This window comes from Myripristis murdjan, chromosome 12, assembly GCF_902150065.1.
Source record: "Myripristis murdjan chromosome 12, fMyrMur1.1, whole genome shotgun sequence".
In the NCBI taxonomy this organism is placed as follows: Eukaryota; Metazoa; Chordata; class Actinopteri; order Holocentriformes; family Holocentridae; genus Myripristis; species Myripristis murdjan.
The window spans coordinates 1,841,543-1,867,992 of NC_043991.1; the positions used below are offsets into that span (position 1 = coordinate 1,841,543).

Sequence of the window (26,450 nt, forward strand, 5' to 3'; positions counted from 1 at the left end):
GACAATGCATGATATATATAAAAAAAAATCCATCTTCCTCTTTTTTTTTTTTCCCTTTTATGGCAGGTGGCAACAACGTCAAGGTGCACTACCGCCACCTAGTGTGTTGCAGTTATCTGTCCCCCTCTGAATGAATGAATGAATGAATGAATGAATACATCAAGAAATACATAAATAAGCCAAATAAGCCCTATACTCCTCTGGAAACTAAATTCTTATAATCAGTCCAGTTTACGGGCTGCTTCCGTCAGCATTTTTGGAAAGAATAAGGATGTTTCAGCACCGAAGTTTAATTGGCCTGTTTTCATAGGAAATGAATGTGAAATGAATCCTTATATGGTAATATTCAACAATCCAGCTACAATACAAGGATACTAGGTCATATTACACTCTCACTTGGGTGAAGAGTGGAAAACTACTGTCTACACACTTCTATATAGTGTCATGGAAATAATGGTAATATAATGTAATTTTATAAGATTAAAATGCAATTTTTATAACATTTCCCTCCTGTTTATCATTATTTCCATACAAATAGAAAAATATGCACAAGATCATCAAGTCAGTCAGTTACAACTTCTCTCGATTTCGGCCTGTTTAGCTCAGACTGTCACCCTGATGATGTGAGTCTGTGGGGTTTGAGTGACCGGGTTCATAAACTGTCATCTGAGTCTAGTATGAAAGGAATGGGTTTACTGAATTCACATGTAAAGTTATGTGCTCCCAGTATGAAGCGAGCGTGAGTTAAACCTCTTCCTGTGTCCGTCTGAGGCCTGGAGGCTGTTTCCTGTCCTGTCAGCATCATTTTCATGCCATCAGAACTCATCCACTTCCACTTCCACATTTGGTTTCATATTGCACGTTATAATTATGAAACTGGAGAAGTAAACCTCAAATCTGCGTTCAGAGCAGGCCTGGGCGAGATGGACAAAATCAAAAATCACAATATTCGTGATCAAATACCTCGATATCGAGATTGTGACGATATTATTGGTACGACCACTGGTGCTTTCACCGAATAATCACACAATGAGATTTTTGATAAGAGATTTTTGATAAATGCCAGTAGCTAAAGCCAAATAATAGGTATGTTCAGAAAATAACACGACTTTACTGTAATACAGCTTTTAAAACCAGAGAAAGAAAACACTTGTGCCATGTGATAATGACGATATCCAAAATCCCAGACGATATCAAGTCTCATATCACTACATCAATATAATATAGATATATTGCCCAATTATAATTCAGAGCACATCTGGAATATTAAGTGTTTACAAAATCACATCCCATAGCCTTTTTCAGAATTACTTTACATAAATATGATGAATATTCAATAATAATTAAAGCCCTGTCTGATCTGATTGTATAAAAATTGATTTTTGATGAAAATATCTTTTGGAAATTTGTTAATTCTAACGTTAATGATGTGACTCCAGGATAAGATTTTAGTGAAACTCATCGTATTTCTACTCAGACAACAGCACATGAACAGCAAAACACGGTACTCAGTTTTGTGTCCATATATACATTGTTTTTGTTTGTTTGTTTGTGATTATCCACACCAGCTGGGTGAAATGGAGAAAATAAAGTGGACAGATTAACGTCAACAGCTTGCAGAGACACAAGGAAACATTTTCTGTCTGTTCACTGTTTTATGAAAGAAAAACGACACACAGAAGTAAGTAAATATGTTTATTTACAATATGGCCACAGTGGATTCACACATGATTGTCTGTGAGCGCTCGACAATCGTCTTTGGCCAAAAACAGGATAGAAGCTGTGGAAGCTCCCTTTAGTGCCTGAAGGTTAACTTAAAACACAATTTTACATTTCACATCTGCTCACTGCATAAAAAAGGAACATAAAGAACCTCCTTGGAAACGTAGTTTTAGTCCAGAGAGACTCTGTGAAAAGTTGCATAATATTCATCGAGCTGCACAGACAGAGGAGAAAGGCTGATATCGAAGGCACCGCGGAAGATTTAAACCAAAGTTTCGCACAAAAGTAGTGTGTTGAAGAAAAATTAGTCGTCTCATCATGGAAATCTGTACAACGAGTGACAAAACATAATTTAAAATAAAATAAAATAAAGGTGCATTAAAGGAATAATCCAACATTTTGGGCAAAATCACTTTTTTAACACTGATCCAGATTTTACCCAACATCCTGCATGTATTTCAAATCCTCATGATCCAAATCAGACAGACAGCCTCAGAGCTGCTGGGAGGTTTAGTTTTTCACTTTTTCACAGAGCCAGGCTAACGACTCCCATAGATTTCAAGTCTTTATGCTAAGCTAACAGGAAATGCTACCTGGACGCACAGAGGAGAAGATGGTGTCCAACATCTGGTCTCAGTCTGGGGACGTCGGGGAAAGAAAAAGGCGATTTTTCCCAAAACATTGGAGTTCCTTTCCATTTTGGTTAAAAATCCTCCCTCCTAAGAGCTTTTTACACGGTCTGATTTCATCATCATCATCATCATCATCATCATCATCATCATCATCATCATCATCCTGATGCCCATCAACATCTGTGACATTGAGAACATTCCAGGAGGGTTTTTTTTTTTTTTGGTTGAAATGTTGCTGTACCCACTTTCATTCAAACTGCTTCATATATTTCAGTAACACTTCCTACATTTCCCAGAATTCATTTTAATGTCCCCAGTGTGTGGTGATGAAGGCAGGAGTGGCGACTCTTCATCAGACAGACGACCTGTGAGTCTCTGGCTTCGGCTCAGTTTCTACTCGTCTACTCGTCCACGCCGCATGAACACGAGATCAGCCGCAGAAATACCTCTGCTCAAATCCTGATGTCTCTCTCTCTCTCTCTCTCTCTCTCTCTCTCTCTCTCTCTCTCTCTCTCTCCATGCTCGTGGTTCAGTGCCTCTGGACTCTGGTGAAGTTGATGCAGCGACCCTGGACAACAACAACAACAACAAAACACCAAGCTGTTTACTGAAGCCCGGGGGAGTTACAGCACAAACTCACATTTTCAGCATTATTAAACACAATATCAGTATGAAAGTGACCAAACTGCAAAAAAATTCAATATTTATTCCAGGGGTTGTAGCACCTAAAACAACAAAAAGGATAAAAAATAAACATGCAGATAAACAAAGTGTAGTGAGCAGTGCTCTAAAGACACAGTCTCTGAAGCTGAACTTTCTGTTGTTGTTGGTGCGGGAATAAATATTTAATAAATATTTTTGAACGGTGCTTGTTTCCTGTAGAAGTCCTGGTCTCGCTGCACTGCAAAAATTCAAAATCTTACCAAGATTATTTGTCTTATTTCAAGTCAAAAATGTCTTATTACTAGTCAAAATATCTCATTACACTTAAAATAAGACATGATCACCTCAGAAGTAACTTGTTTTTAGACAATTGTCTCTTGTTTCATGTGACAATTTGCTTGAAACAAGTGAAAATTTGCTTGTTTCATTGGCAAAATTTGTTTCTTGTTTCTAGCTAATTTTCACTTATTTCAAGTGAATTTTCACTTTTTCCACTGGCAAATTTTGCCAATAAAACAAGCAAATCTTCACTTGAAACAAGTGAAAATTGTCTAAAAACAATTTACTTCTGAGGTGATCATGTCTTATTTTAAGTGTAATGAGATATTTTGACTAGAAATAAGACATTTTTGACTTGAAATAAGACAAATAATCTTGGTAAGATTTTGCGTTTTTGCAGTGTGGATCAGAGTCATATATGGAAAAATAAACAGCGAGCTTCCTCTCCATGTCCTGTCTGGGATTATGTTTAGATCATGCTGTGAGTTATGTGAGTTTGAGTGTCACCTTGTCGTGTTGGGTCGGTCTCATGATGGCCACTCTGTCGTACTGCCTCCTCAGCAGCGCCAGCAGCGCATCAAACCGACTCTGCAAGTCAAACACAAAGAAGTCCAGTTAAACACACGTCTGCAGAGCAAACAGCTTCGATGTGCAAATTACATTTCATGGGCTCTCTCTTCCACCTGGAGCAAAGCGGCTCCAAGCACGACTCAAGTGTCTCTTCTAGTTTCCAGGCGGCTCAGTTGTCATTTCCCCGTGCAGCGCCCCCTTGTGGAAACAGCAGAGTGTCTTGTGTCCCTCTGAGCTCCACGGGCGTGTTGCTCTTAAAATGAGCTGAAAGTGACTGAACAGCAAACAGCAGCTCTGAGGTCAGTGCTGCAGGTCTCTCTGCTGTCTGAAGCTCATTATCAGACAGTGATGGTGGCCTCCATAGGGGGCGCCGGCGAGCGTCCGCTCTGCTTGTCCCACACACAGGGCAGGGACGCTGCTTCACCTCAGGGAGCTCAGATGGAGTCCTGATCTGCTCGGGAGCTTTCACTCCGTCTCCTTCCTTCTTACCTGGAGAATCCTCCATTAGAACAGCAGCCCACCAAGGTGGGACACACCTGGCTGTTAGAGGGGACAGGAGACGGCCTCTGATTGGTTCACTGCATGTTACGCCCAAAACACAGCCAGGATTCATGAAGAGACTCAGGACAAGCCTTTAGAGCCAGGTTGTTTTTTCCGTCCAGACTTTCTAGAATCAGTCTGGATTTAATCTGGATATGACAAAAACCAGTTGTGGGCCTGCAGTCTGGACACTGGGACTGGGACACGTCATGCCTTTGGGGACGGCGGCTCACCTTGATAGGTGTGTACCATTTGGACTGAGGAGGGGGGGTGTAGACCGGAGGGGGTCTGGGCGGCGGTCGGCGTATGACGGGCTCGTCCTCCTCCTCCGGCATGGTGACCACGGCGTTTTTGGCTTTCTCGAGCCGTGCTCCCTCCTCTGTGGAGCCTTTCTCCCCCCAGCGCACCTGCACAGGTAAACGGGACAGAGGCCATAAAGGAAAGCTGTGCTGTCATGGAAACACCGGACATCAGTCAAACAAGGTACAACACTCTGCCAGTGGGATGAGATAATCTGAGATAATCCCACTTGTTGTTGAATAAAGTGTAATTTTCCTGATCCTGGTGGCTGATCTGCCTCATTCTGCCTCCTTCAACACAAAAAAGTCAAACTGCTTATAAAAGATTATTGTCTGAAACCTGCTTTGCATAAATAACCTGAAACTGGTTTGGGAATTTTTTTATCTTTCATGTAAACATAAATTAAATCACTGAAACTGAATGAAGAGAAAAGTCAAAGACAGTAAAAAGTGAATCAGTTTGATAAAACAAAAGTATTTGAGTTTTATGATAAAAGAATAAAAAGTTACAGAGATGAAAGGCCGACACGTGGCAGTGCATTATTTACTTCATTATTTACTTATTTACCAAATAAATATAATACTGTGAGTAAACTGTAGTTTTATATGTGCATTAGTAGAAGTCTTGTAAACAATAATAACACACATAATCTCAGCAGACACATTTTGTTGTGTCTTTTTTTTCTTTTCTCCATGTCATTCCAAAATGAACGCAGCATTACGCCAGAGACGGGATATTTCATCATTAATACAATAAAATTAAACAACAGTGTTTTGCTAACGCCACCCAAAGTTAAACCGTTCATTATCAGGTCGAGGATGTTATGGATTCACCCCGACAGCCTAACTTTCATCTTTTCAAATTCACTGTCCATGACCTTTCTGGGCTTTTCTACATCCTCAGACAGTTTATTCTGTACTTCTGTGTGTTGATAAGGTCAGGGGTCAGGATCAGGATCAGGGTCAGGGGTCAGGGGTCAGGGTCAGGGTCAGGATCAGGATCAGGGTCAGGGTTAGGGGTCAGGGTCAGGATCAGGGTCAGGGGTCAGGGTCAGGGTCAGGATCAGGATCAGGGTCAGGGGTCAGGGTCAGGAGTCAGGGTCAGGATCAGGATCAGGGTCAGGGTCAGGGTCAGGGTCAGGGTCAGGGGTCAGGGTTAGGGTAAGGGTCAGGGTCAGGGTCAGGGTCAGGGTTAGGGTCAGGGTCAGGGTCAGGGTCAGGATCAGGGTCAGGGGTCAGGGTTTAGGGTCAGGATCAGGGTCAGGATCAGGGTCAGGGTCAGGGTCAGGGGTCAGGGTCAGGGTGCACTGACCTCCATGCGTTTGATCCCTCCAGGCCCCCGGCCGCCGTAGTACGAGGCGTCCACCGTCGGCCATCTGTGTTTGGGCAGCGGCTCCTCCTCCGGCTCCTTAAATACAACAAAGATGAAAACATTAGTTATAATCTTGTGCTTTTCAAGCTCATAGTAAGTACCAAAATTCAGTATCTTTAATTATCTTATGCAATAATTTGATTAATTTCCAGAATAATAAATAGAATAAAAGAATCGACGGCTGCAGCCCTACAGGAGTGTCTTATATTATTTTTGTCTATAGATTTGTGCACATTTAAACAAAACTTTCACCCTAATTCTCATTAACACTGTATTGTGTTTTGTGGTGCAGATTTACTCCTCCAGGTGTGTTTCTGCCTCTTTCTCAGTGATGTGACTGGATTCATGTTTGGCTGCTCAGCTGCAGAACCTGAGCTTGTATTTTTCCTTCCACATGCTGAGAAATACATATTTATTTTTCAAACTGAGTGTACTCACACAGCGAGGAGGAGGAGGAGGAGGAGGTCGAGAGGGAGGAGGGTCTCTAATCACCTGTCAGAAAAACATATGAAGCAGTAACTATAATTAAGACGACTATAATTAATACCAGCAATCATCTTCACATTAAAAAAAAAAAACGATTTGCTAAATTAAAGGACAGATCTGAACTGCCGGTGCCTTTAACATCCGCTCAGCTCAGCAACCGCACAGATTTATGGTTAATGCAACCACAAGGCCTGACTTTGAAAGTCAAGAACACACACACACACACACACACACACACACACACACACACACACACTCACCACAGTGCAGCAGAGAGGCCAGAACCACCAGAGGAGACCGAGAGCCAGCAACAGCAGCAGGGCCAGCAGCAACCACAGCACCCAGGTGCCATCTGACTGGAACACACACACACACACACACACACACACACACACACACACACACACACACACACACACACACACACACAAATCAGCCATGCACAATGTACTGTACCTTACAAGTGTGCAGATAAAAAATAACAAACACATCAGAACATAATTTCAGGTTGAAAGTGACTGCTGTGGCTGTTAAATTCATTTTAACTGTGATTTTAAAGCCAGTCCTGTCAAGTCAAACTATTCAAACAATTCAAAATAAAATAAACATCATCCATCCCACTCTGTCACTGCGTCCTTATTTGTCAAACTAAAAAAAGCCAGAGACCCTCAGACAGAGGTAAAGTGTGCCGCGTTGGTCCCTGCAGCAGAATAAAAAACATTTCAGATTCACACGTGCAGTTTATTTCAAATTTTATTTTGGGACACCTGATTGTGTTTTCACTGCTCAGACCAGAGAACATGAATGGAGCAGAACGATCTTTTTCCCATTCAAATCAACAGGACGGTCAGACATTTTTATTATTATCATTTCCATCTCAAACAGCTGTGGCCACTGTATCTGTCTGTTAAACCTTAATTTGACCAGGAAAGGCTCTTTGAGATTAAAGGTCTGTTTTATTGGAGCGTCCACAGAGCTGCAGACACACGAGAACATGAGACAAGTTACGATAAAAATAGGAAATAAATAAAGTGACTGGCTGAATCGTTGGGTTTAGTTTGCAGAGACAAGAGAAGCTGGGCTTGAACACGGCAACATTTCAGCATGAACATGACAAGATGATTATAGTTCATTAAAACTAAACTAAAAACTAAAACTTAGTGTGAAAAAACATTTACATTCACTGAAATAAAAATCACTGAAAAAAAAAACAAACAAACAAGACTGAACTGAAAACAAAAATTAAAATGAAATAAAAAAGCTAATGAAAAATATGAAGCTACATTGACTCTGACACCAATGAGTTTGTGCAGCCGTTAATCTCAGAAACACAGAGGTGCGTGTTGGATTAAACACAGCGGTGCTACTCACACACGTCGTGGCGTAGATGGTGATGGGACTGGAGATGTAGGACTGCCCGTTGTTCAGGCTGATCAGCACATCGATTGATCTGCAAATGATCAGAGAGAAACTCAGAAAACCATCAGGAGAGGAAAAACGTCCTCAGAGCTGCCGAGGCTCCGTGGGATTTTTCATTTTCATCAGCGAGCAGAAAACAATACAGAGAGGGATGACAGAGGCAGTGTGTGTGTGTGTGTGTGTGTGTGTTGACAGCGCTGACAGCTCTCTCTCTCTCTCTCTCTCTCTCTCTCTCTTTGTCTCTCTCTCTCTCTCTCTGCAGAAAAGGAGCTCCTGGCCTCCTGGAGTCACCGGGTGAGGAAAAATGGATCTGGACGTCAGATTAAATGATTAGATGAGTTTCCTGTCCTCCGCCTGGGAGGAGCTGCAGGAGGTGCATGAGGTTTGGATGAGATTAGACCAGCGGGTTTCAAACCGTGGGTCCCGACCCCCTGCTGGGTCCCAGCATAGAGACAGGTGGCTCATGGGAAAGCTGCATCAAGGCATTATTTACTCAATAATAAAGGATGAGCTTTTTTTTTTTATATCATGCAGTGTAATTACAATTTCCACATGTATTAACACCACTGACCATGATGACCATGATGAGTGGCAGCGCTCTCAGCTGTATGACAACATGGACACACTTTTGGCCATTTTGTCCGTGTCAAAGGTCAGGAGGGTCAGGGTCAGGGTCAAGGTCAGGGTCAGGCAACAAAACAGAAACTGGACACAGTCTCAATCACACAGGAAACGGGAATCGAACTCGAGGCTCGTGCATGAAGCTCCTGTGGCTCACAACTGAAATAATTAAATAAAAGATTTAAGATTTGAGAAAGATTTGAGAGATTTAAGATTTATGGTTCTTTTATTTAAAATAAATAAAAGAACCATAACAAGTGATTAATTAAAAGCAGTGGAAGACAACAGTCTGGCTCCGCCCACGAAGTTCATCTCCACCAATGAGAAATGTTTGTGTGTCTGTGTGTGTGTGTGTGTGTGTGTTTGTGAGTACGTACTTATTTAAGTGTTTAAGTGAAGGGAGGTGGAGTGATAAAAATGATGGAGGATGACTGAGAAAGACAGAGAGAGGGAGAGAAGGAGAGACAGAGAGACACACACACAGAGAGAGAGAGAGAGAGAGAGAGAGAGGGAGAGAGAGAGGGAGAGAGTGCTGGAGTGTGTGGGTCTTGGTTCGAGTATCTGCTTGGTTGGCTCTTAAAATGCCAGAGCTCCTGTCAGAGCTTCTGGTCAAACTGGCTGCAGTTCCTCTGACCTTTAGAGCTGCTCACCAACACGTTTACTATAAACACACACACACACACACACACACACACACACATACACACATTTGAGATTTGAGATATCTCACAGATTCCAGCGTGCTGCTGGAATAGTGATGGAACAGGAAGCCACCGCTGCAACAAGTCAGCTGCTCAACTTTCTTCCCTCCTAGATATTCCACCATCAGCTGGAAGTGGGATTACTGCAAAGTGGAAGCGTTTAAGAACCACAGCGACTCGGCCACCAGGGGGCGGCACCACGTAAAGTTACAGAGCGGGGTCGCCGAGCGCCGAGGCTCATAGTGCGTAAAAGAGTCCGACGCTCTGCCGCCTCAGTACCTGCAGAGCTCCAAACCTCCTCTGGCATCAACATCAGCACAGAAACTGAGCGCCGGGAGCTTCATGGCGACCAATCAGGCTCCTCTATGTGGCGGTCTGATGGATGAGTCTGGGTTTGGGGAACACCAGGAGAGCGTTCCCTGCCTGGGTTTGGGGAACACCAGGAGGATGTTCCCCGCCTCCAGGAGAACGTTCCCTGCCTGAGCACATTGTGCCGACTGTGCAGTTTGCTGGAGGAGGGGTCACGCTGTGGGCTGGTGTTTCTGGGCTCGGCCTCGGCCCCTCAGCTCCACTGAAGGGAAATCTGAACGCTTCAGCTCACCGACACATTTTGGACAATTCTCTGCTTCCAGCTCTGTGGGACCAGTTTGGGGAAGGAAGGCCCTTTCCTGTCCCAGCATGACTGAGCCCCAGTGCACAGAGCAGCTCCATAAAGGCGTGGCCGGCTCAGTTTGGGGTGGAAGAAGTTGAGCGGCCCGCACAGAGCCCCGACCTCAACCCCATCCAACACCTTTGGGATCAGCTAGAATGGAGACTGTGAGTCGGGCCCTCTGGTCCAACATCAGAGTCTGAGCTCACAAAGGCTCAAAACTCCCACAGACACTCCAACATCTGGCACAAACTCCCACAGACACTCCAACATCTGGCAGAAAGCCTCCCAGAAGAGTGGAAGCTGTTCTGCTGCAAAGGACCAACTCCATATTAATGCCTCTGGATTTAGGATGGAGCTCAGAGAAGCTCCTGGTGGTGTGATGTGGAGGTGATCCAATACCTTTGTCCATCTTGTGTTTGTGGATGAGAAAAGTCTTACTGACATTCTCATATTTAGTTGTCTGAGGCTGCAGAAATTTCATATTTTACCATCCAAAATGTGTCATATCTGTATCAAGTCCTCACCGTGTGCTGCTTTCAGTCCTCGACAAATAAAGTGATCTGATCCAGAGAGCTTTTTCTAAATGTTTTTAATCCAGAGAGAGAAAACTTTTGATAGCATTTTAGTGTAAAATTGAAAAATTACTAGTTGTTTTTTTCCCTCTGGATCAGAGGTGGCTGGCGTTTTTGGAAGATGAGTTCACCATGAAGGCTTGTGAGTAAACATTTCTTCATCAGAGACTGAAAGCAGCACACAATGAATAAAAAAAGAAGCATTATGGTTGAACTATCCCTTTAACCGGGATGAAGACAAGTTGCCTGTCCTCCCACCAGTGATTTTCGCCTTTATGTGAAGAGTGAAATATGTATTTATGGTAAACAGAAGTCCGTTTTTGTCTATATGGTGAGAGGACTGACAGAGCACAGCGGCTGGCATCTGTGAGTATTTTTCTGTTTTTCATGGCCACAGAACTCAGAAACCCCAGGCGGCCACAGGCCTCAGTCTGTGGTGTCCGTGTTGAAATCCCAGCCTTTGTTGTAAATTAAAATTCTTGAGGCCAGCGTTAATGTTGTTGGTGACAATTATGACATAAAGCCGCGACACCATGGACTTTAAATGACGACGTCCACTTTGTAATTACTTCACATTTTGGGGCGACAAAAAAATGTGACGAGAGCAAAATTTATCGGGCGACGGCGTGGATGTTAAATCGCATGAAACTATTTTGTTGCATTAAATTATGGCTTTGGTTATATTTTTTTTTTCTGGTCTGTAATGAGAGCTGAAGTGTTTATCCACGCCTTCACCGTTCACTCAGCACAGCTCACGCAGACAATAAAACTTCTGTCTTCTTTTTTCCAATAGAAAACAATCAACTAGAGCTTTACTGTCCACAAGTGGAATTTGTCCTCTGCCTCGCGAACCGATCAGATGGTAGTGAAGAGGATAAATAAAAAATAGATAAAAATTAAACTGAAAATACACACCACATAAAATAATATGAATAAATAAAATAAAATAAAATAAAATAAAAATACAGTGGATAAAAAATAAAATAAAAATACAGTGAATAGAAATAAAGTAAAATAAAATAAAACTTACAGTGGATAAAAATAAAATAAGATAAAAAAATAAATAAAACAAAAAATACAGTGGATTAAAACTAAACTAAACTAAAATAAAAATATAGTGGATACAAAAATAAAAAGATTAAAAGATTGGATTTTAATCACAAATAAATATAAAAGGATGGAAATTCCTGCTAATTAAAACAATATAGGTTTAGGAAACCTACTCTAGCAACTCTGTATTCTGCAAATCAAAATAAATATAATATTATTCACATTTTTTTGCGCACTGTGACTGTTACTGTCTGTTGTTTTGGTCACCATCAGCTACATGGGACCAGCTGCAGTTTCCAAATTCACGCCACTTCAAATTAAAGGGTTAGACAGCAAAAGAGGCGTCATCCTTAGCAAGTAAGCTCAGATTGTGAAGACACTGCATGTGTTATTAAAAGCCAAAGTCACAGAAAAATAAAATACTTGTGTTTTGTGTTTACTGCTGTTATTATATTTTTTCAACTATGTTTTGGTGGATTTTAGGAGATGAAACAGTTTTTTTTTTTTTATCTGCTGCGGTGCCATCTCTGGTGCTGTAATAACTGTCTCCCGTCCTGATGAAACACCCCTGTGGTCCGTGCACGAGCGCACACACACGTGCACGTGCATACGGTACACTTCAGGGTCCCCGTGTCGTGATTTGAAAATCTGGTCACTTAAAGATGAAAATTGCTTTCTTTGCAGGAATTATCGGATTTGCACCCCAGTCAAAAGTCAGTGTGTGTGTGTGTGTGTGCGCGCACGCGTGTGTGTGTGTGTGTGTGTGTGTGCGCACACTTACTGTCCGACCTCGTACAGGACAGGAGCTGGACACAGCAGGTAGCCATCCTGAACCACCGTCGGCTTCTGGTCTGACAGAAAAAAAGACGATAATTTCTGTTATAAACCTTGAACATAACAAGTGAACAGAACTGGTTTTCATTATTATATCCATCAATAACAAACAAAGTAGCTAACAGCTTAGTAGCTACTAGTTGTACTCGACTGTCCTCCTCAGGTCTTGAAATGCTCATCAGATCAGATCGTTTATTGTTGACCTGTAAAGCATCATGGGGGAATTTTGTGAGGCATATTTTCTATTTTCAAGCTAAAATGGGACGGCACGCCGCAGACTTCCTGTTGTTGACTGGCACAGCCGTGTTAAAAAAAAGACAAAAAAAAAAAAAAAAAAAAAAATCAGTACAGTATTATTTTTCACATTCTGCATCTGTTCTCAAGCCCCTTGTTTTGACATGTCTGCGTTTTGCTCCTCATTTTCACTTGACGTTGTGAAATCACTTTGGTGCTCTGTGCTAGTTCTGTTTTAAAGACCTACAATGGGAATTAAATTGTTTTTGAATAAGTTGGTCATTTGATTTATCATACACTGTAATATGCTGTTTATTTTACCATAGGTTGTACTTTCAGCTCTACTTGTACATTTTACAGTTGATTCTGGATTGTAGCTGACTGCTGTGTTGTAGCTTTTTATTTGTTTCCAAGGCTTTACGCTGTATTTCATCTCTTTTAACTCTGAACATTCATAATCTGAACACAATAGGCTGTTCAAAAGCCTTTATCTCTGGTCTTGTTTTATCTGACATACACTGCTTTTGATCTAGTTTTAAATATTTTTTAACCTTTGTACTTTACATTTTCCTATTACTAATTTGTCCTTGTTTGTTTTTACCTCTCGCCACCGTTGTAAATGAAGAAACCTCCTCAACAGTCTTTCAAGGAAAAAAAATAAAGTGTTAATAATAATAATAATAATTATGATTCTAATTATGATATGCACTGGATCACGGTCCTTACCAAGATCCATCTGTACAGCTGCTAAACGAATATTATGCCATTATTTTGTTGCTGCGTTTGAGAGGCAGCGATGAAAAACAGAGGATGGATCAGAGAGCGAGGGACAGAGTGAGGCGACAGAGGGCCGACAGAGGAGAGGAAAACAAGTGAGTGACAAGGAGAGAGAGAGAGAGAGAGAGAGAGAGAGAGATCATGCAGTCCAGTCATGTGTTATCTCTTCATGTCCTTTCACTGACTCCCCCCAACACCACACACACACACACACACACACGCACACACACGCACGCACGCACGCGCACACACACACACACACACACACACATGTTCTGATCTGTTAATAGACTAACGGGACAGAAAGCGTCTCTCTGCTCTCATAATGCCTCCTCTGTTCTCCAGCTGCAGCCGATGAGAAGCAGCCGCTGTCTGACTTTCCAGAGTCGCTTTCACCGCGCGGCTGTGAACACACCACTTCTTGACTCTGATTGGTCGGTTTAAGCGTCCTGTGGTCAGTTGTTTCTGAATAACAGCTCGTTGTCAAGCTGCGACCTCATCGCCGTACCTGTTTGTCTCAAATCAATGCTCCTCACCGAAAAAAGTTGTGATTTTTAGATGCAAATTCACGCCGGGAGATGCGAGTTTCAGCATCAAGAATGACGTGAAAGCACGATATTTGCGACATTTGCATAGTCACATGAGCAGCAAATTAAGTTTTCATGAAGATTGGGCAAAATGGGGCGTGGCAGTGGGCGTGGCCTACCACAAAAAAAAGGTGCAAAACTTCCAAACATTTCAAATAACACGTAAAAACTTTGTGGAAACGTGGTTATGAAGCAAGAAGGAGCTGATTAACTTTACGCGCTGATTGGGCAAAATGGGGCGTGGCAGTGGGCGTGGCCTATCACAAAAGGGCTGTTTGCTGTCTGAATTTATCAAACAAACAAAAAACATTCCCTTCGACTGAAAAGGAAAAACCAAAACATTCAAATTTGGTCAGCTGTGTGAAATGGAAACGGAAAAGTGCATAACATTTGAGAGGTATGTTTTGTTTGTGTATTTTGGATACTGATCATTTGTTGTGCTGGGCGTGGTGGCATCACACTTATTATGTATCAGTGTATTATTGTTAAATATGTTTTTGTACTGACTGTACGTCTTGTGGTCCACAGTGAGGGAGCAGAGGACGCCTTCGGTCCTCTTGGAGCCGCTGAAGCCGCTGCCCCTCAACACGATGTTGAAGGACTCTGACACACAAAGGGACAGAAATTATGGGCTGTTTTCATCGCAATAATGTAATAACACTCGTGTCAGTCGTTAAACATGGTAATTTATGACTTCAGCCACATGAGAGACAGTTTTATCATTTATAATTAGAGCAAATACAAAAAAAGGGTTTTAAAGCGGCATGTACTTGTTGTTGTAACGGTATAAAATATAATTACACCATTGTTCTTCGCTGTAAGCAGCAGAGAGTGGATGAAACTAACTCACCATTCACACAAACGCTCGACGGCTCTATTTGAAATATTTCGGTGCACGACTGCTTCAGGATCTGCGTGGAAACACAAGACAGACGACAGCTCAGGATGCAGCGCTGCGTTCGAACGCTGTGTGCACGTTAACTCGTCTGCACGGGATCTAACCTCACCGAGTCAACGATGTCCTTGAGAGCGTGGAAGCCGGACAACACGGGAAACACTTGGTCCGGGCTGTCTGCGATGTCAACGAGCTGCGCCAAAATAAAAGCCCACAAAGACAGAAAAAAAAAAAAAAAACTCAAACACTCACAAACTGAAAAGTGCAAAGGAGAAGCTCTGAACTTTTGTTTTCATTCATTAATACAGGTATATGATACACATAGCAATACACAATGGATATAACATATGAATGGAAATAAAATGTATTTATTTATTCACTTATTTAGAGTCTATAAAGGTTAGAACATTATGATGGAAGTGTTTAAATCCGTTCCCTTGTTCACTTGTGTGTCATAAGTTGTTGCAGCAATTTTTATGTTGATCCCATTTGTTCCACAGATTTGGTGCAACATTTAAACATTTTTCATCACTGGAGAATTAATAAAAATGGTCATAAATCCCTCCAAAATGCCACGTCAGGACACCAAGAGCTTGAGGAGCACCACAGAGAAATTCATGCTTTGATTTGGTGTCAAAAACGTTTGACATTTGGAGAATTTTTCCTGCAAGAATTACATTTTTCGGTGCAGCTGAGGAGGTTAAAATGTTGGCTCAAATCACTGACACAAATTTTACTATTATTATTATTATTATCATTACATTTTTCCTCACTTTTCCCAGCTCAGGTGTTGGTTTCTGCTTCAGAGGTTGTGTTTCTGCTCTCAGTTCAGTTCTGCTGCAGCGTTTGTGGAAAGGGGGGTTTTTATTTATTTTTTTGGCAGCTGCCCAGAGCTTTCATCTCCTTTTTCAGCGGCAGCAGAAAAGGAAGCTTGTCTGGCACCATCCAATTAGAGCATGATGTAATTGCTTCCTCCTCCGGCCACAGAGCGCTGCGGGTCAGCGGGCGGCGGGGCGCTCACGTCCGTCTGCCATCAGAGCTCATGTTCGGTGGCACTCAGGACGCAATTTAACCAACGGGAAGCAACGCAGCCGGGCAATTAGACTAAGAACGGCCAGGAGATTTGAATGAAATTAGATTAATAACGCTGGGCAGAGCTCATGTAAACATCGTTTTTGATTGAATTAAAGGGACACTTCGCCCATAATTCATCAGTTTTTGTATTGAGTTCTCACCATGTGCTGCTGTCAACGTCTGATGAAGAATATTTTACTGACAGCCTTCATGGTAAACTTCTCTGATCGAGTGAGGAAACCCGGGTCTGTAGTTTTATGATTTGACATCAGAGCCTCCGGCCACGGGGCAGGGCTGCTCCTCCCTGATCCCTGAACGTTGCAGAAGTTTGCTTATCTGAGGCTCCACAGTCTCTGCTAATGAGCATTTGGAGGCTGTGGGCTGCAGAGGAAGTCATTTGGTGTGTTGAGAAACGTAACGTCGAGTTTGAAGTGGCTCTGTCGCAGCCCTCCACCCTCTGTAAACCCACTTTAGCGCTGTATGGTTTACAGTTGTTGCAGTGGTCCGCTTTGCACACGCACACACACACACACACACACACAGAAGCCAGTGGTATATGTCAGGTCTGATGTGCACGGAGCTGTAAAGGTGAAAATACATGACTGATATACAGGAACTCTGCTCTCTTTCACTTTCGAGCATCGGAGAAAGAGGAGGAAAGTCAATCTAATCTAATCTAATCTAATCTAACCTAGTCACAACCAGCGAAGACGATGTGAGCCGCCTTGAGTGAACCTCAACATCAGTCACTACGTTAACATGCTCCTCAGTAATCAGGTTACTCGCCTCGTAAGGGCGGCGCTCTGGTTTCTCTAAAGCCATGAACACAAGAAAGACGGTTTCCATAACCGGGGTTGGAGAATAAAGGCAGGTAGATTTCTCCAGAACATATCTACTTTTTTCTCATAAATTTGTGAGTTTTTCCTAGTAAATATGCAATTTTATTCTTGGAAATGATGACTTTTTTTCTCCTAATATTGCCCACCCTCCTCCAGTTTTTTTTTCTTTCTACGGTGGTCCTAATATATCAATGTACACATCGCATGCATTTAATAAATAATTAAAAAATGTATACACTCTGCAGTTGAGTATTGCCACAAAGCCTCCATAAAAATATATAAACAGATAACAGATAGGCTAGTCTAGCCTATCTTTACATTTGTAGAGCTGCCTTCATCCTCAGTGCAGGAGGTTTCATTCATTGTAATGGAAATAGTTTGAAAAGGTTCGTTATGTCTACTTTTGGACGTGAGAGTTACTGTTCCTATTTTCAGACATGAATTCTTGTATGAAAATAGGAACAGTAACTCTCATTATAGTGGAAATGTTTTGCACAGCAGACGCTCTGCAAACCAAACAGATACGCTGAAGAATAAAAAACAAAGAGTAAAGGCCGACATGGGAACCTGAAGCACAAAAAAAAAGTGAAAGTAAAGAGAAAAGGGATGAAAGAGTTGGTCCTACCTGCTTGTGGTCGAAGCCCATCACCCCCACGCAGTAAACTCTGGCTCCGTATCCTCTGGCTTTGTCGGCCTGAGGAGCACAACACATCGTTCAAGTCCCAGCTCTTTTACTGAATTTATGTCACACATCCACCAAGGCTGGTGCTTTAACTTCAACTACGTGTTTGGTGAAGCTGTTTCAGGTTAGTCAGGGTGGACGGCATCTGTTTTCTTTCTTTGCTTGGTTTAGAGAAACTCTGTGTAGGAAGTTTATTTTGCTTTATTTAGTTTTTTTTTTATTTGGCACCACCTTCAGTCATTTTCCCACCTCCTGCACATGGAAATAGTGTAATTAGACTTTTCTTGTCCACCTCTGTCCTTGTAAACAGAGCCATCCCATCCAATAGCTCTACACCTCTGGACTGTCTGCCGTGTCTCCTCCCTCTCTCCCCCTGGTGGCCGTCTCAGGTCATAACAGGGAGAAATTTAATTTAATAAATGCGAAAGTTGATCTTCTGAAGGTGGGCTGCCGCAGCGGTGAAAAACACACCGACTTATCTGAAGGTTTCTCTCGGCCGAAAGTGAAACTAAAACGTCTCCAAACCGAAAGTGAAACTTCACTACAAGCCCCGGATCACATGACAGCAAACGGTGGACAGAGAGCGAAACTAGAAACAAGATGAAACACAGAATTTACTGACCTCAGCTGGTAATAATAATAATGCAGTCCAGACTCCAGAGAGGCTTTATCTGTGAATTCTGCTTCTATTTTTTTTATGTGATTTTTAAGATGAAGGTTGGGTTTTTCTTGTCATCATTTTATTCATCCTCATGCTCATTATCTTCATTTTCATCAAGCCCCTCCACTGTTTTTGTCTTTGGCATGATTATCACCTGTGTGTGTGTGTGTGTGTGTGTGTGTGTGTGTGTGTGTGTGTGTTACCTCCTGCACAGTCAGCTCATACGGGTAGACCTCCAGCTTGCCGTCGGTCAGAGCGATGATGATGGTGGACGACCTCGAGGTTTGAGCCGTCATCTGTTCCAACACCTGACCGACAAACCGTGACAATAGAAAAAGACGTGAGTCGTCGTGTTCTGTTGTGTTTTTAAGTTTTATTTATCTTTTGCTGATTCATCGAACATGTTCTCCTCTGTGCCGTGCAGCGAAGGCTCAGCATCATCGAAAATGACCAAAAAACAAACAAAAAAACAAGCAAAAAAAGAAACAGCGTCACACCTGATGGGCTTGTAGACTAAAGATCGGGCTGCTGTCTTTGTCTGAGCCCCAGATTTTATCACTAGGCTACATTTACTGAACCAGCCCACGTGTTGCCTTCAGCGTCGTCACGTAAACTCCAGCACTGCGCAGGAAGTTGCCCAGAACAGACAGCAGCGCCATCATTTTTCACTAAAATAACTCCGAGGTGACCGAACCCGAACCTGAAACATCATTTCTACATTTTTGCCCAAACCCGGCCCAACCCGTCTGTAGAGTCAAGGATGAGTCTACATGGTTCTCATGTGTCATATACCATGTTTGTTTTTTTGTCTAAACAGCTCTCACTTCAAATGACCCTCAATTTGTGCACCAATTTGTGCACCTTTAAAGGAAAATTCACCTTTACATTGTCATGCATCATCAACACATCCCATGAGTCATTTTGTGATGAACGGTTGTAATTTACTTAAGGCTGTCAAAGTTAACACGCGTGATTAATTTGAGGACTTGAACACATTTGCAGCAACAAACGTGTTTTCAGTGCCTCCAGCGATGCTGCGGTGTGTGTGTGAGGGTCAAATCTGTCCACACAGCGAATCCGAGCGGTGCAGCTGCTAAATGGATTTACATCAGCGCTGTTGAAGACGACGGGCTGAAAAACATCATACAGATCGTGTCGAGGAATCCAATAAATAAACCCCCCCGAGGAGTAACAAGAGTGTCCAGTATCACTTCCCGAATGCCACTGCAATGTTGATTTTGTCCCAAAAGTCCCTCTCTGTTTACTCTTCCTGGTGACTTTTTGTTTTACTGAAAAAACATCTGATCTCACAGCTGATGTTGGAGAAATTCCCTTCAGCTGCAGAGTCTGTCTCAGAGATATCAGGTTAGTGACAGCCAGTGTTTACGGTGATTCTGCAAATCAGTCATAATATTGGACAGCCGAGGAGCTGCAGGCCTTTAGACCAAAGTGCGTACCGCTTTCATGCCTTCGTGCATGTAGGTTTCACCTGCGGGTCTGATCTGGCTGAGCTGTTTCAGACCGTCGTCGACCTCAGACCTGCAGAGCGAGAGAGCAAACAGGAGCCCGGCTCAGACAAACACCGAAACAGCAGATAAGAGCTTCTGAGTTAATCTGTCAGAGAAACGCACCTGTCCCCTGTCAGCGGCAGTATCACTGCTGCCCTGGAGGAAAACACCACGTAGGACACCCTCATCTTTGGACTGGAACACACACACACACACACACACACACACACACACACACAGAATGAGATTCTCATCTGCCCACAAAGGTAACATTCTTTATGCACTGTAAAAATCAGTGAATGTCTCTGGGTTTGGTATCATATCAACAGAAATGATAAACATGACGTGACACACTGCAAAAACTCAAAATCTTACCAAGATTATTTGTCTTATTTCAAGTCAAAAATGTCTTATTTCTAGTCAAAATATCTCATTACACTTAAAATAAGACATGATCACCTCAGAAGTAACTTGTTTTTAGACAATTGTCTCTTGTTTCAAGTGAAAATTTGCTTGTTTCATTGGCAAAATTTGTTTCTTGTTTCTAGCTAATTTTCACTTATTTCAAGTGAATTTTCACTTTTTCCACTGGCAAATTTTGCCAATGAAACAAGCAAATTTTCACTTGAAACAAGTGAATTTTCACTTGAAACAAGTGAAAATTGTCTAAAAACAAGTTACTTCTGAGGTGATCATGTCTTATTTTAAGTGTAATGAGATATTTTGACTAGAAATAAGAGATTTTTGACTTGAAATAAGACAAATAATCTTGGTATGATTTTGCGTTTTTGCAGTGCATGACATAACATAAAATGTATGGGCTTTTTTTTTTTTTTTTTTTGAATGACCTTTTCCTGGACATGTAACGGTTGCTTCCTGTAGTATTTTATCTAAAATCACATGATGGCAGCTGAGGAAAAAACACGACCTTACTTTGTCCCTCTCCAGCCGTGTGTGCACAGTCAGATTAGTTTTAGACAGAGATCTATAAAGCAAACTTTATCTGAGAATGTCGGTAAATTTAAACAAACTATGCACCTATTTATTTATATCAGGAATACTTAACTGATCCTCCACGGATCTGAAACACGAGCAGCCTCAGTCTGCTGAGTCGCCGTTTGTATTTCTAACTGCACTTTTTTCCTCCAGATGTGCGATCAAGTCTCTGTTTGGCAAGAGACAAGAATTCAAGTCCCAAGTCAGGAACCAAGTCCTGAACTTTGAGGTTCAAATCCTAAACCTTTCACGATGCATTTTTTTAGTCTTTACCAAACTTAATGGGATAGTAGTAATTATGAATGCTTTTTAAAATGTGTATGTAAATAAACCTCATAATTTGATGAAAGCTCATGGGAGCTATGAGAGAGACAGCTGTTGTGATTTGCTGATGTCACTTAAAGTCATGATTGTTTTTTGTTTTTTTTCTCCGCTCCGCCCTCCTGTCCCGGGTCGTCTCCTCCTAACCCGTCGGCTGTGTGAGGAAACACTCGAGTCGCCACAGGAGAAACGTTGTGGTGTTTAAAATCCACCAGCAGCTCCACAGGCGCAGGAATGAGCAGCCAGGAAGAACTCTGTGACGGGACTGAAATCACAGAGTCGCCCTGGTGCACGTTACTCCCCGTGAGAAACTAGTCCCGTCTGAGTCCTGCCTTCCCCTCGGACCTGGATGGGAATCGAACCACCAACCCTGCCGGTGTTACTGCCTTGCCTTAAAGGTTTGGACCACAGAGGAGGACAAACTCTCAGCACCAGGAACATCTGGGCCGGCTGTTACGGCTGTATATTTAGTAGCCCGCTATTAAGACTAAAAATATCACACACACACACACACACACACACACACACACACACACACCCTCTGCACCCTCGCCCAGAGGAATGTGGGGGCAGTTGGTCCCGACACCGTGCCTGAAATAGAAATACCCTGCTTTCTCTTTGTTTGTGTTGTAGTTATGAGACTGCTATGACAGAACAGAACAGAATAGAATAGGAATAGAATAGAATAGAAAATAGTTGTATAGAACAGAATAGAGCTGAGCTGAACGAGCAGAAAATAGTGGGAGAGGGCAGAACTGAACCAGAGCAGGAAAATGTAGATCAGAACAGAACAGAATGTAATAACACAGAACAATAAGAACAGAGTAAAATAGAACCGAATAGAATAGAATAGAACAGAGCAGAGGGAGACAAACTGAGGAAATAAGGGAGGAAATGAGGCAAGAGAGGGAAGTAGAGAAGAAAGGGGAGCAGAGGAAGCGGTTCAGGAGCGGAGGAGAGGAGAGAGGAGTTTTTTTCTCGCCCGTGACGAGGACGAGGTGTGTTTGTTGTTGCCGTGTGAGACTGTAAACAATGAGACGGGCCTGTAAACAACGTTGAGCCTGAACTGGAGCGGCAGTGAAGGACCAATCACAGCGCGGCGAGTCACCCACCTGACAAACCTGTAGGTGAGCTGCTCCACGAAGCCGTAGATCTCCCCCCAGTGCTCCGCCACGCTGCCCGACCTGCACCGACAGGAGGATGAATCACACGCACCCAAACACAACCACAACAACAACCACAACAACAACAACAACAACAACAAAACACAACACAAGGGAAAAGAACAGAACAGAATATGGGGAGACAAACTGAAGAAATATGGAAAGGAGACAAGAGGGAAAAATTAAACAGAATGGAAACGTATAGAAATGAAACCTGTGTATAGAATAGAACAGAACAGAATGTAATAACACAGAACGATAAGAACAGAGTAGAATAGAATAGAATAGAATAGAATAGAATAGAAGAGAACAGAATAGAATAGAAGAGGGGGAAACAAAGTGTGATAACAAGGGAGGAGATGTGAGAACAAAATAATGAGCAAAAGAAAGGAGGGATGTGCCGAGTTTCTTTTCTTTTCTTTTTTTTTTTTTTGGAGGCTGATATCTGGAACCTTCCCAATGAAAACTGCTGATTCTGATTTGCATTTTTGTCAGAGGTGTAATGCGAGAAGAAGAGAGGGTGGGGAGCTGATTATACTGGTCATTAAAAAAAAAAGTTTGCTTTCCTCCTGCTGATTTGACAGCTGAAGTTATAGTGGGCCGATATTTTACTTTTAAAAGCTGATATCAGCTGATACTTTATTTATTATTATATATCAGGCAGAGGTGGGAAGTAACGAAGTACAAATACTTTGTTACCGTACTTAAGTAGCCTAGATTTTTCAGGTATCTGTACTTTACTTGAGTATTTAACTTTCTGCCGACTTTTTACTTTTACTCCCTACATTTCAACACAAATATCTGTACTTTTTACTCCTTACATTGTAAAAACAGGCTCGTTACTTCTCTCTCCCTCTCTCTCTCTTTTTGGTGCGGGCGGTCGGGCTCGTTACTGCCAAGAAAAAATTACAACACCTGCACCGGCACCGTACGAGAACAAAAGGCAGAGAAACTCTCCAGGCTACAGCAGCGCACTGACATAGATTGTGAAACAAAGTGAAGAGTTGCCACTCTGCTCTATTTTCACTGGCTAACAGCAGCACACTGGCTTAACTTGTCTATTCAGAGAAGAGGTATCACTTCGGCTTATTTTTCATTCTATGTTATCACATGCATACTACTGCTCATTCACTGGTAGTTGAATTGTTAGGTCTGTTTGATAAGTAATTTACATTTTTAAAACAAATAATAATTTAACATATTGTTAAATTATTGGAGTCAACATCTACTCCTTCAAGATAATTTATTTTGTTCTACAACTCATAAACATACACCAACACTACATACTGAGTGTTTGAGCAGCATATCTCCTCTGTGCTACAAAAGATCCGTGGTAAAAATTATTAACATTAACGCTGAAGCCCTCCCCCACAGTTTCCAAAAATCCTGGAGGAAACCCTGCACAGAGAGGGAAAGGGAGAGAGGGCGCGGGGTATGAGAGCAGTTAAGAAAAAGAAAACCATAAAGAGAAATCTGGAGCCATGGAGGAAGACAGTTGCCAGGGAAGATAACGTTAGCCGACGACAAAACAGAGTCAGAGAAGCAAGAAAAAATCTCTTAAAAGTCATATATATTAGGTATAGTGTTGAGAGTACCAAAGCTGTGATCAAGGTACTCATTCAAGACCTCTGGGCAGTTCAGTCTTGATTATTGTGTGAAAGTGGGCTTGCAGCAAAACTGTACCAGCACTTTGCAGGTTGTTAATAAAAGAGGAAAAGTTCCTGTTTTGTGTGCCCTGAACTTTTTTAGTCAAAAAGTTATCGAAAAGGTATATGTATCATTAATGGTAAAAAAATCATTTTACTTTTTACTTTTGTACTTAAGTACATTTCAGAGCCTGTACTTTCTTACTTTTACTTGAGTAAAGAAGTTGAAGTGGTACTTCTACTTTTACCAGAGTCTTTTCTCACACAAGTATCTTTACTTCTACTTAAGTACAGGATGTCAGTACTTTTGCCACCTCTGATATCAGGGAGCAGGTATTTATTTAGGACCCAACCTCTCAGTGAACTGTGTGTGTGTTCAGGCATGCGGGCCCAAAACACTTCAAATAAACAGACCACAGCTGCTTCTCAGGTGAAACATTTCCAGTGTGTGACAGCTGACACTTTAATCTGCTGCTTATTCATTAAATATGTCAAATATTTAGATGTTGCAGACATAAAAACAACAGAATAAACTGAGAATGTGTGGCTCTGAAGCCTGGAATGACACACACACACACACACACACACACACACACACACACACACTCCTGCAGTAAAACAAAAACAGTCAGATAAATTAGGCCCGTCCGGCTCGTAGTGGAGTCGCGGCCATAAATGGATAAGAGACAAAGTCCCGCTGCCTCAGACACCGAGCGCTCATCCTCAGCGTGTGCAGCAGGTACACACACACACACACACACACACACACACACACACACACACACACACACACACACACACTAACTCACCACCCACCTGTCGAGAACAAAATAAATATCAAACGCTCCGTCGCAGGAGGCCCGCTCCGCCCCGCACGGCCGGAGGAGGTTCAGCGCCGCGCCGAGGAGGAGCAGCAGTTTGCGCCATGTCCGCTCCATCATCCATCAGATTAACACATCAGATTAAACCAGCAGGGCTTCGGTTCACAGCCGCGCCGCGACTCCGCCGCTTTATGCATGGAAATAAAAATCAAAAAGTGAAAAAAAACAAAAAAACAAAAAACAAAGAGCAGGCACAGCTGAGAGCCGCGGCAGAGTTAGGAGTTTCCCCCGCAGAGAGCCCGCATCCCGCACGCAGCTCGCACACACTCACACACACTCACACACACTGACTGGCAACGGGCTCCTAATGAAACTCAACGGGGCAGGGCACACAGCTGTCACCCGGCCCGTCAACGAAAACGCAAAAAACACGAGAAGCACTTCCGGTTTGAGGTCATTTCTTTTTCCAGAATAAAATGCTCTCAAAGGACAAAGCGTGCAAATGTTTTGGAAAAGACAAATTTGACGGAAATCAAATCACTTCGCTGTAAGTTTCACCTCCTGCTGCCTCGACAGGTGAAGCGTCACAGGTGTGTGAGTCCATGTCGGTCACGTGACCAGCCACCGTGGCAGCATCTCAGCATTTTCATAACAAGGTGAATCATATCACAAAACCCGTGATATTATTCCAAAAAAATTTCCTAAAAAACATGATTTATACAGGGCAGAGTTGAAAAGAATTACACCATGTCCCATGATTGTCACTTAATTAGAAAATTAGAATGATATAAAATGATATAAAAATAAATGAAATAAAAATGCAGGCTCTCAACTGAAAAACATAGGACCAGGCAAAGACACAGCAGCACTCAGAAAATTTAAAGGGGGGGGGGGGGGGGGGGGGGGGGGGGGGGGGGGGGGCACAATAAACAAATACAGAAAACTAAATTTTACATTCTGTATAGTGTTTCTTAACATAACTGTAATAATTTTGGTGAAAGTGTTGGACACACACAGGCCTATTACTACAGAAAACATACAACGTCCTCACAGGTTTTATGCATGTGGTAGTTCAAGTAAAATATCTGTTTTAGGAGGATATTGTAGTCAGTAAGAATAAAAAATAGAAGAAAATATCTTTTATTTTGAAATGCATATTTATTTTTAATGCATTATTAATTTAATTTAATTTAATTTTAAGTAATTAAATAAAATTTTGATTTGATTTAATTTAATCGACTTTATTTTATTTTATTTTATTTTATTTTGTGTACTTCAGCCCCTTGTTCTTGTTCCAGCTTTTTATTCTGAAGGCAAAATCACTTAACTTCCGGTGTTTATCTACCTGTCTCTCCCATAATTTAATTTAATTTAATTTAATTTAATTTAATTTAATTTAATTTAATTTAATTTAATTTAATTTAATATTTCCCCATGTTCTAGCTTTTTATTCTGAAGGCAACATCTCTTAACTTCCGGTGCCCGTCTCTGGCTTGACGTATTGAACCGTTTCGACGGAGCATGCGCAGATCCGCCGGCTCTGAAGATGCTCTCAGCTGATTTACAGCCTCAGCTCACAGACAGAGAGATGAAGAAAAAAAAATCACATCTTCAGTTTTTCTGTTTAAAAGATGAAACTCCAGTCTGAGTCACGAGGTGAACACTCTCCTGCCTGAAACTCATTTTAATGCCTTTAAGTTTTAAGTTTCACAGGTAAATCAGAAGAGTCAAACAGAAGCCCTCAGGTGAGCGCGTCACCTGGACAGCGCCCCCCAGCGGCTCCTGCTTTCCCTCTGATTTCACATGAACTTCACATCCTCAGTTCAGATCACAG

General features: G+C 42.1%; 1 protein-coding gene across 1 annotated transcript; it reads right to left on the bottom strand.

The window, feature by feature from the left end:
* Nucleotides 1-1,715: 1,715 nt before the first annotated feature.
* antxr2b (ANTXR cell adhesion molecule 2b) lies at nucleotides 1,716-24,869 on the bottom strand. Its single transcript, XM_030065067.1, has 17 exons — nucleotides 24,612-24,869; nucleotides 22,099-22,170; nucleotides 19,793-19,864; nucleotides 19,619-19,700; nucleotides 18,365-18,469; nucleotides 17,444-17,512; nucleotides 15,018-15,098; nucleotides 14,861-14,921; nucleotides 14,518-14,613; nucleotides 12,360-12,429; nucleotides 7,935-8,013; nucleotides 6,824-6,919; nucleotides 6,516-6,569; nucleotides 6,018-6,113; nucleotides 4,640-4,813; nucleotides 3,804-3,884; nucleotides 1,716-2,922 (listed from the first exon to the last, which is right to left on the bottom strand). The coding sequence occupies exons 1-17, from the start codon at nucleotides 24,734-24,736 to the stop codon at nucleotides 2,884-2,886; spliced, it is 1,452 nt and encodes a 483-aa protein (XP_029920927.1). The 5' UTR covers nucleotides 24,737-24,869; the 3' UTR covers nucleotides 1,716-2,883.
* Between the last annotated feature and the right edge of the window lie 1,581 nt (nucleotides 24,870-26,450).